Source organism: Anopheles darlingi, chromosome 3, assembly GCF_943734745.1.
Source record: "Anopheles darlingi chromosome 3, idAnoDarlMG_H_01, whole genome shotgun sequence".
Classification (NCBI taxonomy): Eukaryota; Metazoa; Arthropoda; class Insecta; order Diptera; family Culicidae; genus Anopheles; species Anopheles darlingi.
In genome coordinates this window covers 67201152-67216252 of record NC_064875.1, presented here as the reverse complement: position 1 = coordinate 67216252, position 15101 = coordinate 67201152, and the positions used below count along the sequence as shown (strand labels likewise).

Sequence of the window (15101 nt, the reverse complement as noted above, 5' to 3'; positions counted from 1 at the left end):
TTCCCGAACCCGACGTTGCACGTGGCCACACAGTTTGTCGTCCTCGCTGATGAGCCTTGAATGCAAATGTATGAACCGACCTGAACCTGCCCGAAGCTTAAGCGTGCCTGGTACTACACAAAAGCCATCCGGTGGTTATGAAAGCATCACAAAAACTGCACTGGTTGGAAAGGTGGAAAAGGATGTGCGTCCTCATGATGAGCATGGCATGATGATCATGGTATGGGCAGGGCACGATCAAGAAGACGATCCGGCGGTGGATCTAGAAGAGCTAGGTTGAATTATCTTCTTGAAAACACCTTTCGCAGCTCATTCCTTCGCTCACTCCGCACTCCGCTCTTTTCTCCCGTATATTCAGGCAATTCAACGCGCCAACAACGAAGAAGACGGTTGCAACCACACGAGCAACCGCAACCAACGTACACCATTCGTCCTCCGCTTCTTGTCTCTGTTGACGGCGAAGCGCTGCTCTCATGCTTTGCATACATTTTTAATTTTGAAGTGCACATACATAATGTTCCGGCCAAGTGTGGTACCGTCGTCGTCGTCGTCGTCGTCATCGTGTGGTAACCCGCACAAAGCGGAACCCCTCCATGGATTCGGTTCGGGTGGATTAAGCTGGAACACATCCTTATGGTGCTGGCGATGGTGGCGCTATTTGTTTGACTTCTTTTCTCACACTTTCCGCCCGGTGTTCAGCGAGCCACACAAACACTGATAGAAACAGTTCCAAGTTTACGGAGCGCGCACCCATGGAGTGTTTGCACTTGAAGGCAAGAAACAGAAAGCCACTCCACGAGTGCGGCACGAGATGAAAGCCGGCACGAGGAGCTAGCTAGCAGTGAGGCAGCTGCTACAGCGTTCCTTGTGTCTCCTACGGTTCTACGAAAACTGATTACATCCTAACGACATGTGAATTTTACATAACGCCGCCACGAAGGTTTGTGGTGCTCACGGGAACTCCTTTTGGTGGCTTCCCATTTGGTGAACCCCTGGATCACACGCGTAATCGTTAAGCTATTCACTTAAACGATCGCGATTCGCGACAGAACTATTGTAGCGTTCCGACACACTAGCGAGTGTTTCGATTGATGTTTTAAAACGTCACGCAACAGTTTGGCCACAGGCAAATTAACCGGGCTCAAACTGGCCTGCATCAAATCTTAACGAAGTCATTTTATATTAAAAACTTTTTCAATAAATGAACAACCCAATCTCGGTTGTATTGAGTCAGGGCAAAAATTTAAACGGATCAACATGAACACCATGCCTTTGGAGGTAACTCAATTAATGGCTCCCTGTTCCCCGGCGGACAGCCAGCCCCAGCTCGTTAAAACGTCCGCTGCATGACATCGACTCCGAACTACGGCTGGGATTGGCCATCAATATTTATCAGAAACCATTCAACGAAACCTGAGCGAAGGCAAAACTTTTCGACTTCTAGCCAGGCTAGCCTAGTGTGCCAGTGCGGGTGACAAAATTAGATATTGCGGTTTATTAACGCCACTTCTCACACCATCGGGTGATTGATTAACTTTTGTAAACCCAACCATTGCGTGGACCCGGGGTTCCAGGGGGAACGTGTCGTTTACAAAGTGGCAATGCCATAGCATCGCTGCAAATCGCTGCGATGCCGTGCAGCAGCCCCCGGTGGATCTACCGGGGCGTATCGCATGACCAGTCCAGTGTACTGGCACCAGGGGATGTGGGAGACAGCGAGAAAGAGAGAGAGGAAGGGTCTTAACGAAAGTATGGCGAAAGTTTCGTAGCTCCTTGTAGACTAATTTAATTTCCCCGTGATTGGCCCAACTGGAAGTGCGCTGGCGTGTGGTTTCAGCTTTCAAATTTATGTCCCTCCCGGGGCCGGTACCCGTATCGGCCCGATTGGCTGCTGCAGTGCGACGCAGGCGACGCAGGCGACGATGTTTCGCCAAACACACACCGTGCCGTGCACGAGATGCTAGATGCTACCGGGGGTGAGGTAGTTGACGAATCTGTTCTGCAGCAGGACCGATATGGAGTGTTTCTGATAACTTTTAGGGCTCTGCGGTTCTATGATGTGGCTTCGACCAGCGTGCCAGATTTTCATGTTTAAACATTTACTCAAAATATTTGATTTAAGCTGCGGGGCGTTTCGATATCCCTCCCTCGTTGTTTTGCGGATGCTGGAACCTATCATTCCACCACACGATGAATGTCATCTGCCACTGTCCTTCTGTTATCTCTTTGAAGGACAGCCAGAGATGCGCCAAGGTTGAAAGAGCACAACAGAGAGAAAGCCCGTCTTCGGTTCTGCGTCTCAATGCAGCTCGATTTGACATACATTCCGTTGACCAGCGTGGTATGATTACATATACTCCTGCAGCACGCCGTGTTGGTCGATTTCTCCTACTCAATTGCATTCAAACTGGGCGCTGTAATGTTGTCCTGTGAAGAAATTGATCGGATGTTTGCTATTGTTAGCCCAGCAACATGTTTGATGTTTGGTATGGCCGTCCTTTTACATGGACGGCCTTGGATATGGAATGCTGCCCGTATGCTCCTGGTTATCAAAATGTAGAGTGGGTTATCGGGAATTTTACAAGTCGAACCGGAAATCCCTAGAAGGAATGCTAAGATGCAGCAGCCGCCGCACGATGCTACGTACTGCATATTCCAGCCTTTGGACGAAGCCACCCAATAGAATGTTTCCTTTGAGAGGATTTATGGGGAACATATTCTAAACATTGATAAAATTCACATTTTATTGTTTCACAATGGTAGTAAAATTTCTGCTTAACATTACTCTACGCTTTTTAGAATTGCGAAGAAAATCAGGTCCTAATCTTATATATCGTTTTCCTGTTGCAATGTTGTTACTATCATGGCCCTACAAATTTTTGGTGCCATGCAAATACCTGAATTTAATAATGGTGTAAGCTTTATGTATTGCCCGAGTAAAGGTAGAAAATAAGAGGTGCTTACAGGATCAGGAAAAAGAGAGAAGGTTGACAGAGCAAATTGATTTTTGGATCCAATTGTCGATTGTCGATGTTTGGCAGTGATTGATTTTTGACTACAAAAAATCAATCCGCATCACATCGGCAGCATTCATTATTTACGGTAGCTTCTCTCTCATTTCAAGAGAAATAAGGACCAACAAGGAGAAATATTATCAAACTGTCAAATTTAATGAAGGAAATGGCGATTGTGATGAACGTCGTAAGGATTGAATTTATTCCATCTATACAGCTCTTAAGCATACTAAGCCATTAAAACAAATATTGTTCATCGTTAAATGGACGACATTTTAGAGAAATAAATATTTTTTTAAATCATACAGAGGAATATAATGTAAAATTCACCTTTTATTGTGTTTATTAGCTGTTATCAACGCAAAGTGTCACTCGTGATAGTCAAATGTATCAAAAATTGTACACTTCTCATGCAAATAATTCTATAAACGTAAATTGAATGAAAGTAATATAACAAATTCAAAGACGCAAGGCTGGGCTATCATAAGCAAGGCTGGGATTGCCTTTGTTTTCACAAAATATAATACGATCCTGTCCTACCGCCTAAATAGCCTTCATAAACGAAGAGGGGACTTTCTCGAGCGAAGAGCGACGAATACAATGAAAACCAACAATCAATCGTGACCGTCTCCTGCACCGTCCCCTCGCCACGCCATAATACGTTCGTCATCAGCAATGGTACAGATGGTCATCACCATCAGCACCATACGCAAGGTCCTTCGCGCATAAGACTGCTATCAAATCACGTTACATCTGCTGTGATTTCTATTGCATTTGTCAAGCATTCGGCAACCATAGACCTTCATTCTCAATAGAACATCCGACGACGGACGACCAAAGAAAAGACAAGAAAAAAAGAAACGAGATTCTAGAGAGATGGATCTGCTCGTCCCAGCTGTCACCGATGGGGAACATATTGTTCCACCATTTCAAGTGCCGGCGTTCACTTCCATATTATGCCACGTTTGTGTGACATCGACCATCGACAAACGGGGAGCCGAGCTGAGCCGATATTCTCGGACAAATATTAGCCTGGCCTTTTGCTTTCGACTCACACTACTTCCGATCACGGAACACTTGTGTGATAACCGATAACGAAGGCAGCAACGAGGCATGACAAGACATCGGCGCAAATTATCGCCGCACGCATCCGGCGTTCGATCCGGTGCGGTTTGTTCGATGTTCAGTAGTCATCACCATTCAGCAAAGCCGCCAGGGGCCGCATTGATTCAATCAACCAACCGGTCCATCGTCCCTCTAATCTGTGGTTAAACTGAATACATCCGCTCACGGATTTCCTGGCCCTTTGATTGAAGCGAAGCAATCGAAGCGAGCAATGTCGCCAGTCCCGGCCAGACCGTCACCAACGCGTCTCCGTACATCGACGCCTACGAATGATTGCCTTCGGCTGCTATTTGCCTGTTAATTGGTTGCCGCAAAATGCGTCACACACTCGACCGTGTACACCTCTCTCGGCAGCTCACTCGCAGGGGGGGCACGCAGCTTATGGCGCAAAAAGGGGGGCATGAGGTCAAAGGTGAAGCCCCGGAGGTCTCTACCGTCGATTCGAGATGCGAAAGCACACCAAGCACCAACCAAACCAAACGACACACAAACCCCCGGCACGGCTCGGCAAACAGTAATTTTACAGCAAAACAAAGCATTTATTGAAGCAGCCATTTATAATCCCTCTCCGGGGTTCTCGCCGGCACTACCTCACCGGTGAAGTGATTTATCAAATCCTCCACCATCCACTCACCACCACACGGCCACTCCAGGGCCCGGCAAGATGAAGCGGCTTAGCAGCAAAAGCGGTTACCATTCGGCAAATCGGTTTGTTTGCATAAATCTTTTGATTGGCCAGTGACCGCATCAGTTGCCCCGGTTGGAATGCCGGATGGATCTTTTTCTAGCTTTTAATTGGTCCCGGTGCAAGTGCAGGGAATGCATTTGCAGCGCCTGCATCTGACACATCTGGGGATGCAGTACCGTGCACGGTGAAAGCGAACGACACACGGTAAACATCCCGACAAGTCCCCGATGCCTGATGGTTGAGTTATGGCGTAACGAGCGACTCTGAACCGTTCGGTTGGCTTGGTTTCGTCGGTCGGTTCGCTGCGAGTCGTAAATTATTTTGTAATTTATTTTACTCCGTCCTCTGTTTCCGTCCTCGTGTTTCGTCCCAAGTTCGCCAAGAGTGAAGTAAACGTACCGCGTTGGATTTGGCGGCGTTGCGGTGCTTTTTTTTTGATACCAACAGGAGCTTAGTTTCTGCTCTTTGGCACTGCGGAAGACCTTTTCCTTGTGCGCTCTGTTTGTCGCTCGCTCGGTTTTTTGGCTTTGCTTTTAATGCTCACGATTTTATGGTGCGAGCTGAGCGCGCTCGTTCATTTCTCGATCCTGGCCCGGGCTTCTAATTCCTCGCAGATCTGCAGTGATATCCAAGGCATTCGAAAGCATAAATGAAATGAAAAGCGTATGCAGGACCAGTGTATTTGCATCATAAAGCACATGCTCCCCGTCGCGCTGGAATGATAGCTACCACACGAGAGTGGCACCTCAGCGCATCACGAAGACACTTATGCTCGAGAAATGGCTTTGAAGAAGCTGCTAGCCGGCCGGATGGGTGGCCGATGCCAATCCCATCCCAGGCCGGTGCTCATTTGTAGGTCTTGCCTGCCTGTGATGTGATACTCGAAATCAACGTAGCATAAAGCGGATAATGTGGGACACACAGCGCGCTCACCATCCCACCGGAGATCCTTTCATTTCGCCGAGCCGCTCACCTTAACGCACCACCCACACACCACGGCATCCGGCCAAGCTTTCGATGCCGGCGAGCGAAGGATGAAATGTTATGCTTTGTGGTCTCTGAATTAATATTCGTCGGAACAGATACACCCAACCACGACGACGACGACGACGACGACGACAACGGTACCAAGCACGGGACCAAACACACTCACACACACACAGAGAGAGAGTCAGGGAAAACGGAAGAACCCCGGGTTTGCCCGGGATACATGAAAATGTCCTTCTCTCGTCGCAAAACAGCATGTTTCGAGCCTCCTTTGATGTTTCGCTTCGATTCTGGGCCGACCGTCGGTGCGCTCACATCGTCTCGTTGTCAATCAATATCGACGTAACAGCAGCACCAACACCACAGTATGTCATGCCGGCCGGAATCTCTCCGGTTTGTGGTACCCCGACGATGATGCACAATGAGAGTGCGACCCCGGGCGGAAGGGCGACCCCGGGCGCAAAGCATTTCAATAATATGACGATGAACGTGACGACCACTTTCTGCTACACCTTCCCCGCTCCGTCACCAACTGCCTGTGTGCATTGTGGCCCTCGTTGCAGTGCAGTTTGAATAACGAGATTTTATGTGTTGGCATGTTTGGGGTTTTTTTTCGGTGCGCCTGTGGCAAACCGGAGCAATTTCGGTTGATGAGAGTGCGAAAAACGGGACCCCGAGGGTCACGCACACACCAAGTTTCACTAAGGATTTCTATGCTACGCATTTATTTATCTGCGCTAGCGTAAATGCGAAATGCTTGTTTGCTGGCGATGCTGGTGACGGGCTGCACAATTACAGTTCGCGCTCATTTTCTAGCTAAATAGACCGCTAAGCATATTGCCTGTGCTTAGAGGACCCCGGATGTTGTCCGTGGTCGTGTGAATAATGGTCCCAATTTCAATAAAAACCACTCTCCTCCTGCTGCTCCTCCTCCTCCTGCTGCTGCTCTTTGGCGCAGTGACAGGATCGAGTGCGTCCTTCAAACAAGCACATCTTTAGTGATCCCGACAGCGTGGCCCATCATTGGGACCAACAGTGAGAGAAGTTTCGGAACGGGCAGCACCCCAAAAGCGATAAATAACTTTGATGATCGCATCGTCCAGGGATGACCTGTCTGCCCGGGGCTGGCGGATGGATGGATGGAAGTGGGTAAAAAGCAGAAAACTCTCCCAAACCGCGGGCCAATGAGGAATGGCCCGGGATGGTATGATGACCACGAGATGGTATGGGCTCGCTGCTCTTTCCACCTTCCACCATTTAATCCTCGCGCACTCTGTTTTGACCATATTTTAGCCACTAATGAACCCTCGGGCGCACCACTCCGGGCCCTGTCCGCTGCATTATGTTGCCAGCCAGCCAGCCAGTTGGTCGAAAACATTTTAATACTCCAAAGCTGTACAACAGACGAAACTTTTGCTAGAGCTGAGGAGAAGGAAGAGTGTAGGAGTAGAGGGGGTGCTGGTTATGGATACTGGGATTCGAAACATTCCACCACACACACACACAGCCAGCTCGTACCGTACGCGTAAAGCATTCCGGAAATTCCGTCCAATTATGGTGCCAGGATGAGTGATCCCGTCGCTTCCCTTCGCGTCCCCCCGTTTCCATGGCAGCCACAATGTGTCGTTTCGTCGCAAAGCATGACACTCGATGGACAAAAACACTCTCTAGCATACATTCACCGGGAAATCCGGAAACTATCGACATTCGGCTGGCTCTGGAAATCCTTTCGAACTCTTTCATGCCGTCAGCCTGTTGGCATACATGGCAGCTAGTTATGGAGGAATCGTTACAGAGAACGAGAGAGAGGAAGTTCGTTAAAAGTTTTCGATTTTTGGCCAAAAACTAGCTTTGGATTCGGTGAACCAGCTGTCAAAGCTGGATTTGCATGGTAACGGGCAATGTCAAATATCCGGGACATGTCCGCGACCAGCACTGTTGCAACACCGTATTTGGAAGCGGCTTCCTCTCCGCAGCGAGGATTAGCTCACAATGCGGGACATGGTTTAGGATTTTGACCACTGAATAAAATTAATTTAAATACAATCATTGCTAACTGTTGGTCGTTCTGCTGGAGGGAGGAACCTGCTGAAATGCCTGCCACCATTTCAAGCCCGAAAAGCTGAAGTCTATATTCCAGGACCACTTTGCGCCATCTTGATTGGAAGCTATCTGTCCAATTTCGCCCAAAACACTGTCGCTTTTCGGGGCGGGGTTGTTAGTGTTCAACAGCGAAGAAACTTTTGGCCAAGAAGCCATTGATACCGAAGGTGCCGAGATTGTTCTCGCTCGATACTGCGGCCAATATGGAGGCTCATTTCCTCCTGCCTTGCCAGCACCAATCCCCATCTTCCAGTGCGGCAATAAACCCAATGGAGTCATGGAGTCGACATCCTAAAGCAGCTCCTAGAGAGAAAGCGACGCGAAAGCGAGACACCAATAGCCAGGAGTTTCGGTCACGGGTTTGGCGATTATCAGAGCATCACTTTCACTCCCTCCTCGCCTTTTTCTCCCCGGGAAGGGACCCAACCCCGGTGCCCGGTCGCACAACGTCGCAAACTTACCAATCGCGGCCACGATGCCCCAAAGCCGTATCAGCGGCCGAAGACAGTGGCAGGGGCCGCCAAACTGACGCCGTCGGTTTCTGCCATCCATGCTGCTGCTGTTTTTGTTGTTGCTGGGCTATTGTTCCGGACCACAGGACCACCAATGACACACTTGCTCGCTCGCTCGGTATGCTATTGTTGTTGTTGTCGTTGTTGTTATACGGGCCAAAAGTTCACGGATACGGTCGAGGGGTAAATCGAGGGCGCGCTTTCTTGTGCTGGCTTTTTCTCGCTGCTCACTCTCCGTTCAGTTACACTTGAAGAACACACTCAGAACTCGTACAAACCACATGGCAATCAACATTGGCCAGCACAGAGACGGCGAGGAGCACGAGGGATGGCCACCTGCTTTCGTGAAAACACACGGACACAAAAACACTTCACTTGTTCAATCCGTAAGAGCCAATGCCCCGACACACCGACAAACGACAACTCCTTCACCGCAAATTCAGCTAACTCACTAACTAACTACCAAACCACAAAGCTGTGTACGTGTGTGTGCGTGTGTTGGTGTGTCGCACTTTTTGAAGGGGGTGGGCAAGGAGGCAAGACGCAGCCATAATCAGGCGCTTGCTTCACGCCACATTACAGCAAAGTCAGCGAAGCGTGCAGCGTGCCCGGTAACCGCCCCGCTTTTCATCGCCAAACGAATTGTGTCGTTGTCGTTGCCCGAAGGACCACCGCGACGGAACACCACGAACTTATGCCTCATTAGTCAAGCCTCTTACTCCTTGGAATCCCTTTTATCACACGGGTGGCGGTGGTTTGAGCAGCGCACACAGCAACGCAGCGCCGCGTTATAATTTGGAGCATTTTATTACCATCGAAGAGAGGGGGTCATTCCAACAACGAAAAACAAAAATGCGGCCAAACGTCAATCGATACGTTCACGCTAGGGGAAGCGCCCCCTCCTGGTATGCCCGGGATCGACCTGAATCCTTGTCCCGGGTACGCGACGTATCCCTGTATCCCGGTGGTCCGCTGCGTTCCGCGTTGTTGTTTGCGTTGTTTATTGTATTTGGCCAATCACGATATCACGAAGGATGCTGCTGCTGCTGATGTTATTCTTGCTGCAAAATGAAACAATCAAAGAACGAACGAGAGGGACAGTATTAACACGGATCAACCAATACACTCACACACACACACGTCGTCTTCCGTTGAAGCGATAAGAAGAAAGGGTCATCCTATGGGGATGGGATTAAATCCTTTAGATCTTGCCAACGCCGGGGACCGATTTCAGGGGATGTTGGCAAAAACTTGGAGCAGGAAGGGATTGATTGTGAAAATAAAATCGAAGGAAAAACAACCGCCCAAAAGCGGATGGTCCTATCTGAAGCTACTGAACAAAAAGGAAGCGAAGGCAGAAGCAAAAGATCCTTGGAGCCTTGGATTGCTGGGCACTAAAAGATGGCGCACACTCGGCGCGTAAATGCTACTTGTCACGATTTGTCTTTGAGTGAAAAACAGCAAAAACGAAGGTCCGCCAAAGGATCAAATGAGCAAACAAAACCCTTAACCTGGCCAGGGCAGGGGCAGGAGAGTCGCCGGAGAGCGCACAATGCTAATGTGTGTGTGTGTGTATTTGTGAACCAGGACTCGAGCATCACAATAAATGCGCACCATAGGGTAATTAGGAGCAGTGGCAGTGTTTAGTGGCCGCCGTTCATTGGTTGGAAACAGATTGAAAGGACCCCAGGGACTGGGGCTGGTGTCAAGGGAGCGGGTTTTTAATCCGGAAGCCACCAACTACCACCCCGCGTTACGCGGGCGCTACCTTTTTCCCCCTTTTCCCGGGGGAAGTATTTAAACCCCCGGGTGGGGGCGGGTTTTCTGGGGAAAGCATTTTCCACGCTTCCTCTCCGGAAAGAGTGGGAAATGTGTTAATTGACGCGAGATTGGAGTGTTGTTAACCGTGATTAAACGTGCCCCCCGTTCCCTTTACATCCCCAGGATGCCCGGGAACCGGGTGTTAACAATGGTCGCCCTTCAGTTCATATGCGCCAATCCTCCATCCAGGGAAAAGCCGAGCAGCGGGGGGGTTGTTAATTCGCTAGAACGTAAAAGGGGTTCTGGCCTCCAACCTGGCCCCGGACCACCCGGTAAAGGGGTTATTTGTCGCTGAATCGTTCACCGGCATTTGGCAGGCACTTAACGGCACACACCCGGCCCGCCATTCGCCTCGAACAGCTTCGGCACACGTGGTACTCGCGCTGGTGCTCGGCGTCGCCTACTGAAATGGTGCACAAGGTGTGCTCGACTTCAAGACTGGGCTGAAAGAGAGACCACCAGTCCAAGCAGGCACACGGAAAGTTTACTCATAAATTGATATTAAAATTTTATACAGCATTTAACTTTGTCGATTTGTGCTACCCCTCCCTATCTCCATCCCCTCACTTCAAAACTCCCAAATACCATCGAGATCGAGTGGTCGAGCTTCACTTCCGTACCATCCCGGGAAGGAGAGGATGGAGGGGGGGGGGGGGTGCTTTTTTATCCCCAATCACCGGCGTTTTGGTGTCCTTTTTCTTCCTTCCTTTTTTTGCGAATGCTGCTGTTGCAACCACTCTTAACGTTCGACTTACCGGCGTAGTGCCGACGAAGCGACGTAGCCCGGAACAGAGAAAAAGCCCCGAGGGGAGAGTGGGACCGGAGCAGGAGGAAAAACAATTTCAGTTGGCATTCCGGGAAAACATCGAACATTGGGGGCGGGCGCGCGCGCTCGCGCTTCTTCGATCACACGAGCATTGGTGTCGTGTCGTGCCGTGTGTACGGATGCCCTTCCTCTTCCCGCAGCAGCAGCAACACAATGGCCGGAATGTTTGTTTCTTTTTCCTGGGTGAGCTTTGCATGATTTCATAACTTGTTACTCTTTTGTTGCTTTTCCGTTTCGCTCTTCAGGAGCGGTCCATTACCGAGGCAGGGTGGGCAGGGTGGCTTAGAGTGTCCGGCCGGTTCCATGTCGGTTCCTCGGTTGGATTTCTCTTTTTTCTAGTATTTTTTATTTTCGTTCAACAAAGCATGCCATGGACCACCTCTGTCATCGTCTAGATAGCGCAGCCACCTTTGGTTTCCGGTGCCCTGTTTGTGCTAGAGAGAGAGAGAAAGAGAGAGAGAACATGCCTCGCATGAAGCATGAACATTGGAATCACGTGCACCCCTTTGGGACCAGACGTAGTCGAGGCCAATGAAATAGAAGAGAAAAAAAAAACACCGGAGGAAACCGGCAGCAAATTATATGCCACTTGGCACCCACCTCCCCCGGGGAGGGGGCGAGAGGAACAGGAAAACTGTCAAAGATCAATGAATGGGTGCTGCCAAGGGTCTCAACGTTCAGGAACTATGTCGGCGCGTTGTTCCGGGTGTCTTCTTCTTCTTTTTCTTTGTTCGAGACTCTAGTTCTCTAGTTTCCGCACTAAATTTGTTTTTCAACATCCCAGACCTCGTCGTGGTGGTGGTGGTGGTCGTAAGCATCTGCAAATTGAATTGTTCCCCCTGCTGTCTAATGGTCTCCGGTGGGGACGGTTCTCGGTCGCGCTCGGTCCTCGGACGCTCGGAACTTTTGTCAACGGTTTTCGATTTCCAGCGAAAGCTTTTTGGCGCCAGCAAAGTGTCGGGCCAGCTTGGCGGCGGTGGCGGCCACTGGCAGCTCGTAAAATCTAATAATACCTCCGCTTTTTTGGGTGTTCTCGGTCCCCCCGCACCACCAGCACCCACGGAGCGGAGTGTACCAAAACTTTGTCGGCCATTCCGGTTCTTTTGTGTGTCTCTGTGTGTTTGTGTGTTGCTTGTGACAAACATGCAGATCGGTCGGATCGGTCGAGGTTGTCCGAGGAGGGGGAGAGGAGGGATTCGATCTGGCTTTTTAATTATTGATAGTTTGTTTGTTTTTCGCTCCATTCACCACCGGACTTGTGGGCGTTCCTGGGTTTTTGTTCCGGTAGCCGGCCAAGGGTGCGTACAAGATCACACAAAAGGCACGCGATTTGCAAACCGAAAAGCAGGCAGAAGCAGAATAACAATAAGAAGGACGACACTTTAAATTATTCAATCCCCGGGACCCCCTCCCGGGAAGAGGAGTGAGGACATCAACAGCATTCAATTATTCAACGATCACGACCAACAAGGACAAGAGCGATGGCGATGACGGCGAGAAGCCGGAATTGAATCTGCGTAACACGATTTCACCGATTGTTCCCACCCGAACGGACGGACGGACGGACGGACGGACGGCCGGACACACACCAACCATTAGTCAGTCACGCGCCCCATTTTCTGCGGAGGCTGATAATGCAGGAATTAGCATATTGTTCCCCCAAAAAAAGGGTTGAGAAAAAGAGGGTGGGGAGGTAAGCTCCACGGATCCACGGCATGTCATCAAAAAGTACAACAACGCGTTGGTCCCGCGATCGGTTACCGCCCGTGTTCGTAGCGCGTGAAGCGCAGATGGTTCCGCGATAGAAGGATAAGTGATTCCACAGAACAGCATCACGCCTCAAAAACACATTCCACCGCACCGATTTCGACCGCATAAACCGGAAACATAATAGTCCCCCCTGCCCCTGACCGCCATCCTTTTTCTTTCGTGTTCCTGTTGAAGGCATAAAACGGAGATTTTCTCGTTTTTGGGGGTTTTTTTTTGGTTTTGCTAAAACATTCTCTCTAGTCTGTGTGAACCAAAACAGCGGGTGCCACGTGGGTGCCAGATGGGGGACCACAGATTGACAGAGAAATTCCGGATATTGTCACTCGCTCGGTAACTTAATTTCCAAACTGTTCCGCAGCGGTTTGGCCGTTAGGATCGGAGCATCCGCGGTGGAAAGGAAGGAAGTTTCAAATTCACATTCACAAACCCGTGTGCGTGCTTTACAGCATCGGTAGCTCAGGTTTTATGCTGCGTTACTTACTGGGCTTACCGGTTTTTGGTCCCCTTCGTTGGCTTTTCGTTTTATTAGCAAACGAAGTCGTCGACCCGTCCGCCGACTTCCAAGTTTTCCCGGCATTCCGGGCGTAAGATTGTGCGTCACCGGGAGGGGGGGGGGGGAGTCAGTGTCTTGGATTGGGTGGGTGGAAAGCACGAAAACAATTACTTACGCCAGGGCATCACGGTCGATTCTCTCTCTTTGTGTTTCTCTCTCTCTCCTTGCCCTTTCCGGTGTGCAAGGTTGGTGTAACGCTGCAAGCGCTCGTTCCCGGTAAAGTAATTGCGAGTGAGGTCCACCCTGCGTCCCCCTTGTGTACACACGGACACGGACACACACGCCCATTACCCGTTCTCTCGTGTGTATACTTTGTGTGTAGTGAGCGTTCAACGAAATTAAATCGTCAAACATACCGACCCGTCCCAGGTTGCCCAGGTTGGCCTTTTACTCCTCATCCTCCTCGTCATCATCATCATCATCATGAGGAACAGCAGCAGCAGCAGCCTTTCGCTGCATCGTCAGTCCTGCAGCCACTGGAACAGGGATCACTTACCTTCGTTAAAGTTAATCGAATTCACGCCCGCTTCCGCTCGACTTAGCTGAGTGTGTATGTGTCGCATTTGTGAATGAAACAACACGTTTTTCACGAAAGATAAGACAATGGCCATGGCCCAGCATGCCAGCCTCTGCCTGTCTGTCTGTTAGCTTGTCAGAGCTTCAGAAAATTTAAAAAAACACAAAACAAAACAAAAACAATACCAGCAACCATGCGCCTCCATCATACCACGAATGGCCTCGTCTGGCGTCTTACCTGGCCTGGCGTTGGGCACCACCACAACAGTCACTCAGCCCGTTGTGCCGGTGTCGGAAGGTAGCCAACTTTCTTATCTTACCCAGTCTTCAGACCCAGCAGGCTCGGTCTTTGCACGTTTGCACTAGTTATGCATAATAGCCCTTGCCCGCTGTGCCCCTGCCCTGGACACCCAAGTCCTGAGAAAGATGAATTGGCTTGTTTGGGGAGGTGTCAGGAGGTGCGAGGCAGGAGCGAGCGAGGAATGTCAATGTTTTGGCTTTGTTTCACGCGACGCCGGATCCTTTTGCCTGCTTCCGGTCGGTGACGTTCCGGGAGGATAAGGTACCGTGACGGTTCCCGGTGCATTAGGCAAAACCCCCTCCTTTTTATCGCAGCGAGTGACTTGCACTCCGGGAACGCACCGGTGCAGCCGGGCGGGCTGATGATGAAGTTCAGTGAAACTACTTAGCCCTTAAAAGAAGCGGCAGAGAGAGAGAGAGGTGTAAGGGGAGAGAAAGTGCGAGCGCGCGCCCGGGTGTTCCTTTCAATGACATTTAGCTTGTTAGCTGTTAGTCTTCTCGGACCCGCCGTCGCCGTCGTCGCTAGTGCGGGGATTTATTTTAATTTAATCAATCTCAGTGTCGTCCATCCGGACACTGATTACGTGAATGAGAAATGGATTGCCGGAATTAATGGAACACTGGCTCGCTCGTTACTGGGCGTGCGTCCTGGGGTTAAGCTTCGGTTACAGTCTGGCCGCTTACGTCTGGTAACATCTGCGTGGATTTCGTTTTTTTTTTGCACCCAGGACGATCAGGAGAAAACATATTTTCCAACACACACACACATACACACATCAATGACGATTCCCATTAGTCGGGGAGGGACTCACCGGACCCCGCCGGAGAACCCGAATCACCACAAATCGATCACCATCAAACCCGATTTGCTACGATGGCCACCGGG

At 50.2% G+C, this 15101-nt stretch overlaps 2 protein-coding genes across 3 annotated transcripts in view; both read right to left on the bottom strand.

Moving 5' to 3' along the window:
• Nucleotides 1–15059, bottom strand: part of LOC125954772 (probable methyltransferase TARBP1) — a 321619-nt gene extending 306560 nt beyond the window's left edge. Inside the window, exon 1 of the mRNA XM_049685352.1 lies at nucleotides 15055–15059. The gene's annotated coding sequence lies outside the window, so the exon portion shown is untranslated. The remainder of the gene's footprint in view (nucleotides 1–15054) is intronic.
• LOC125954860 (uncharacterized) overlaps nucleotides 1–15101 on the bottom strand; it is a 29106-nt gene that overhangs the window by 12722 nt on the left and 1283 nt on the right. For both annotated transcript variants that reach the window (XM_049685504.1, XM_049685503.1), the window contains exon 2: nucleotides 8379–9490. In XM_049685504.1, coding sequence (XP_049541461.1) covers nucleotides 8379–8469 — 91 coding nt within the window. In that variant the 5' untranslated portion in view covers nucleotides 8470–9490. The remainder of the gene's footprint in view (nucleotides 1–8378; nucleotides 9491–15101) is intronic.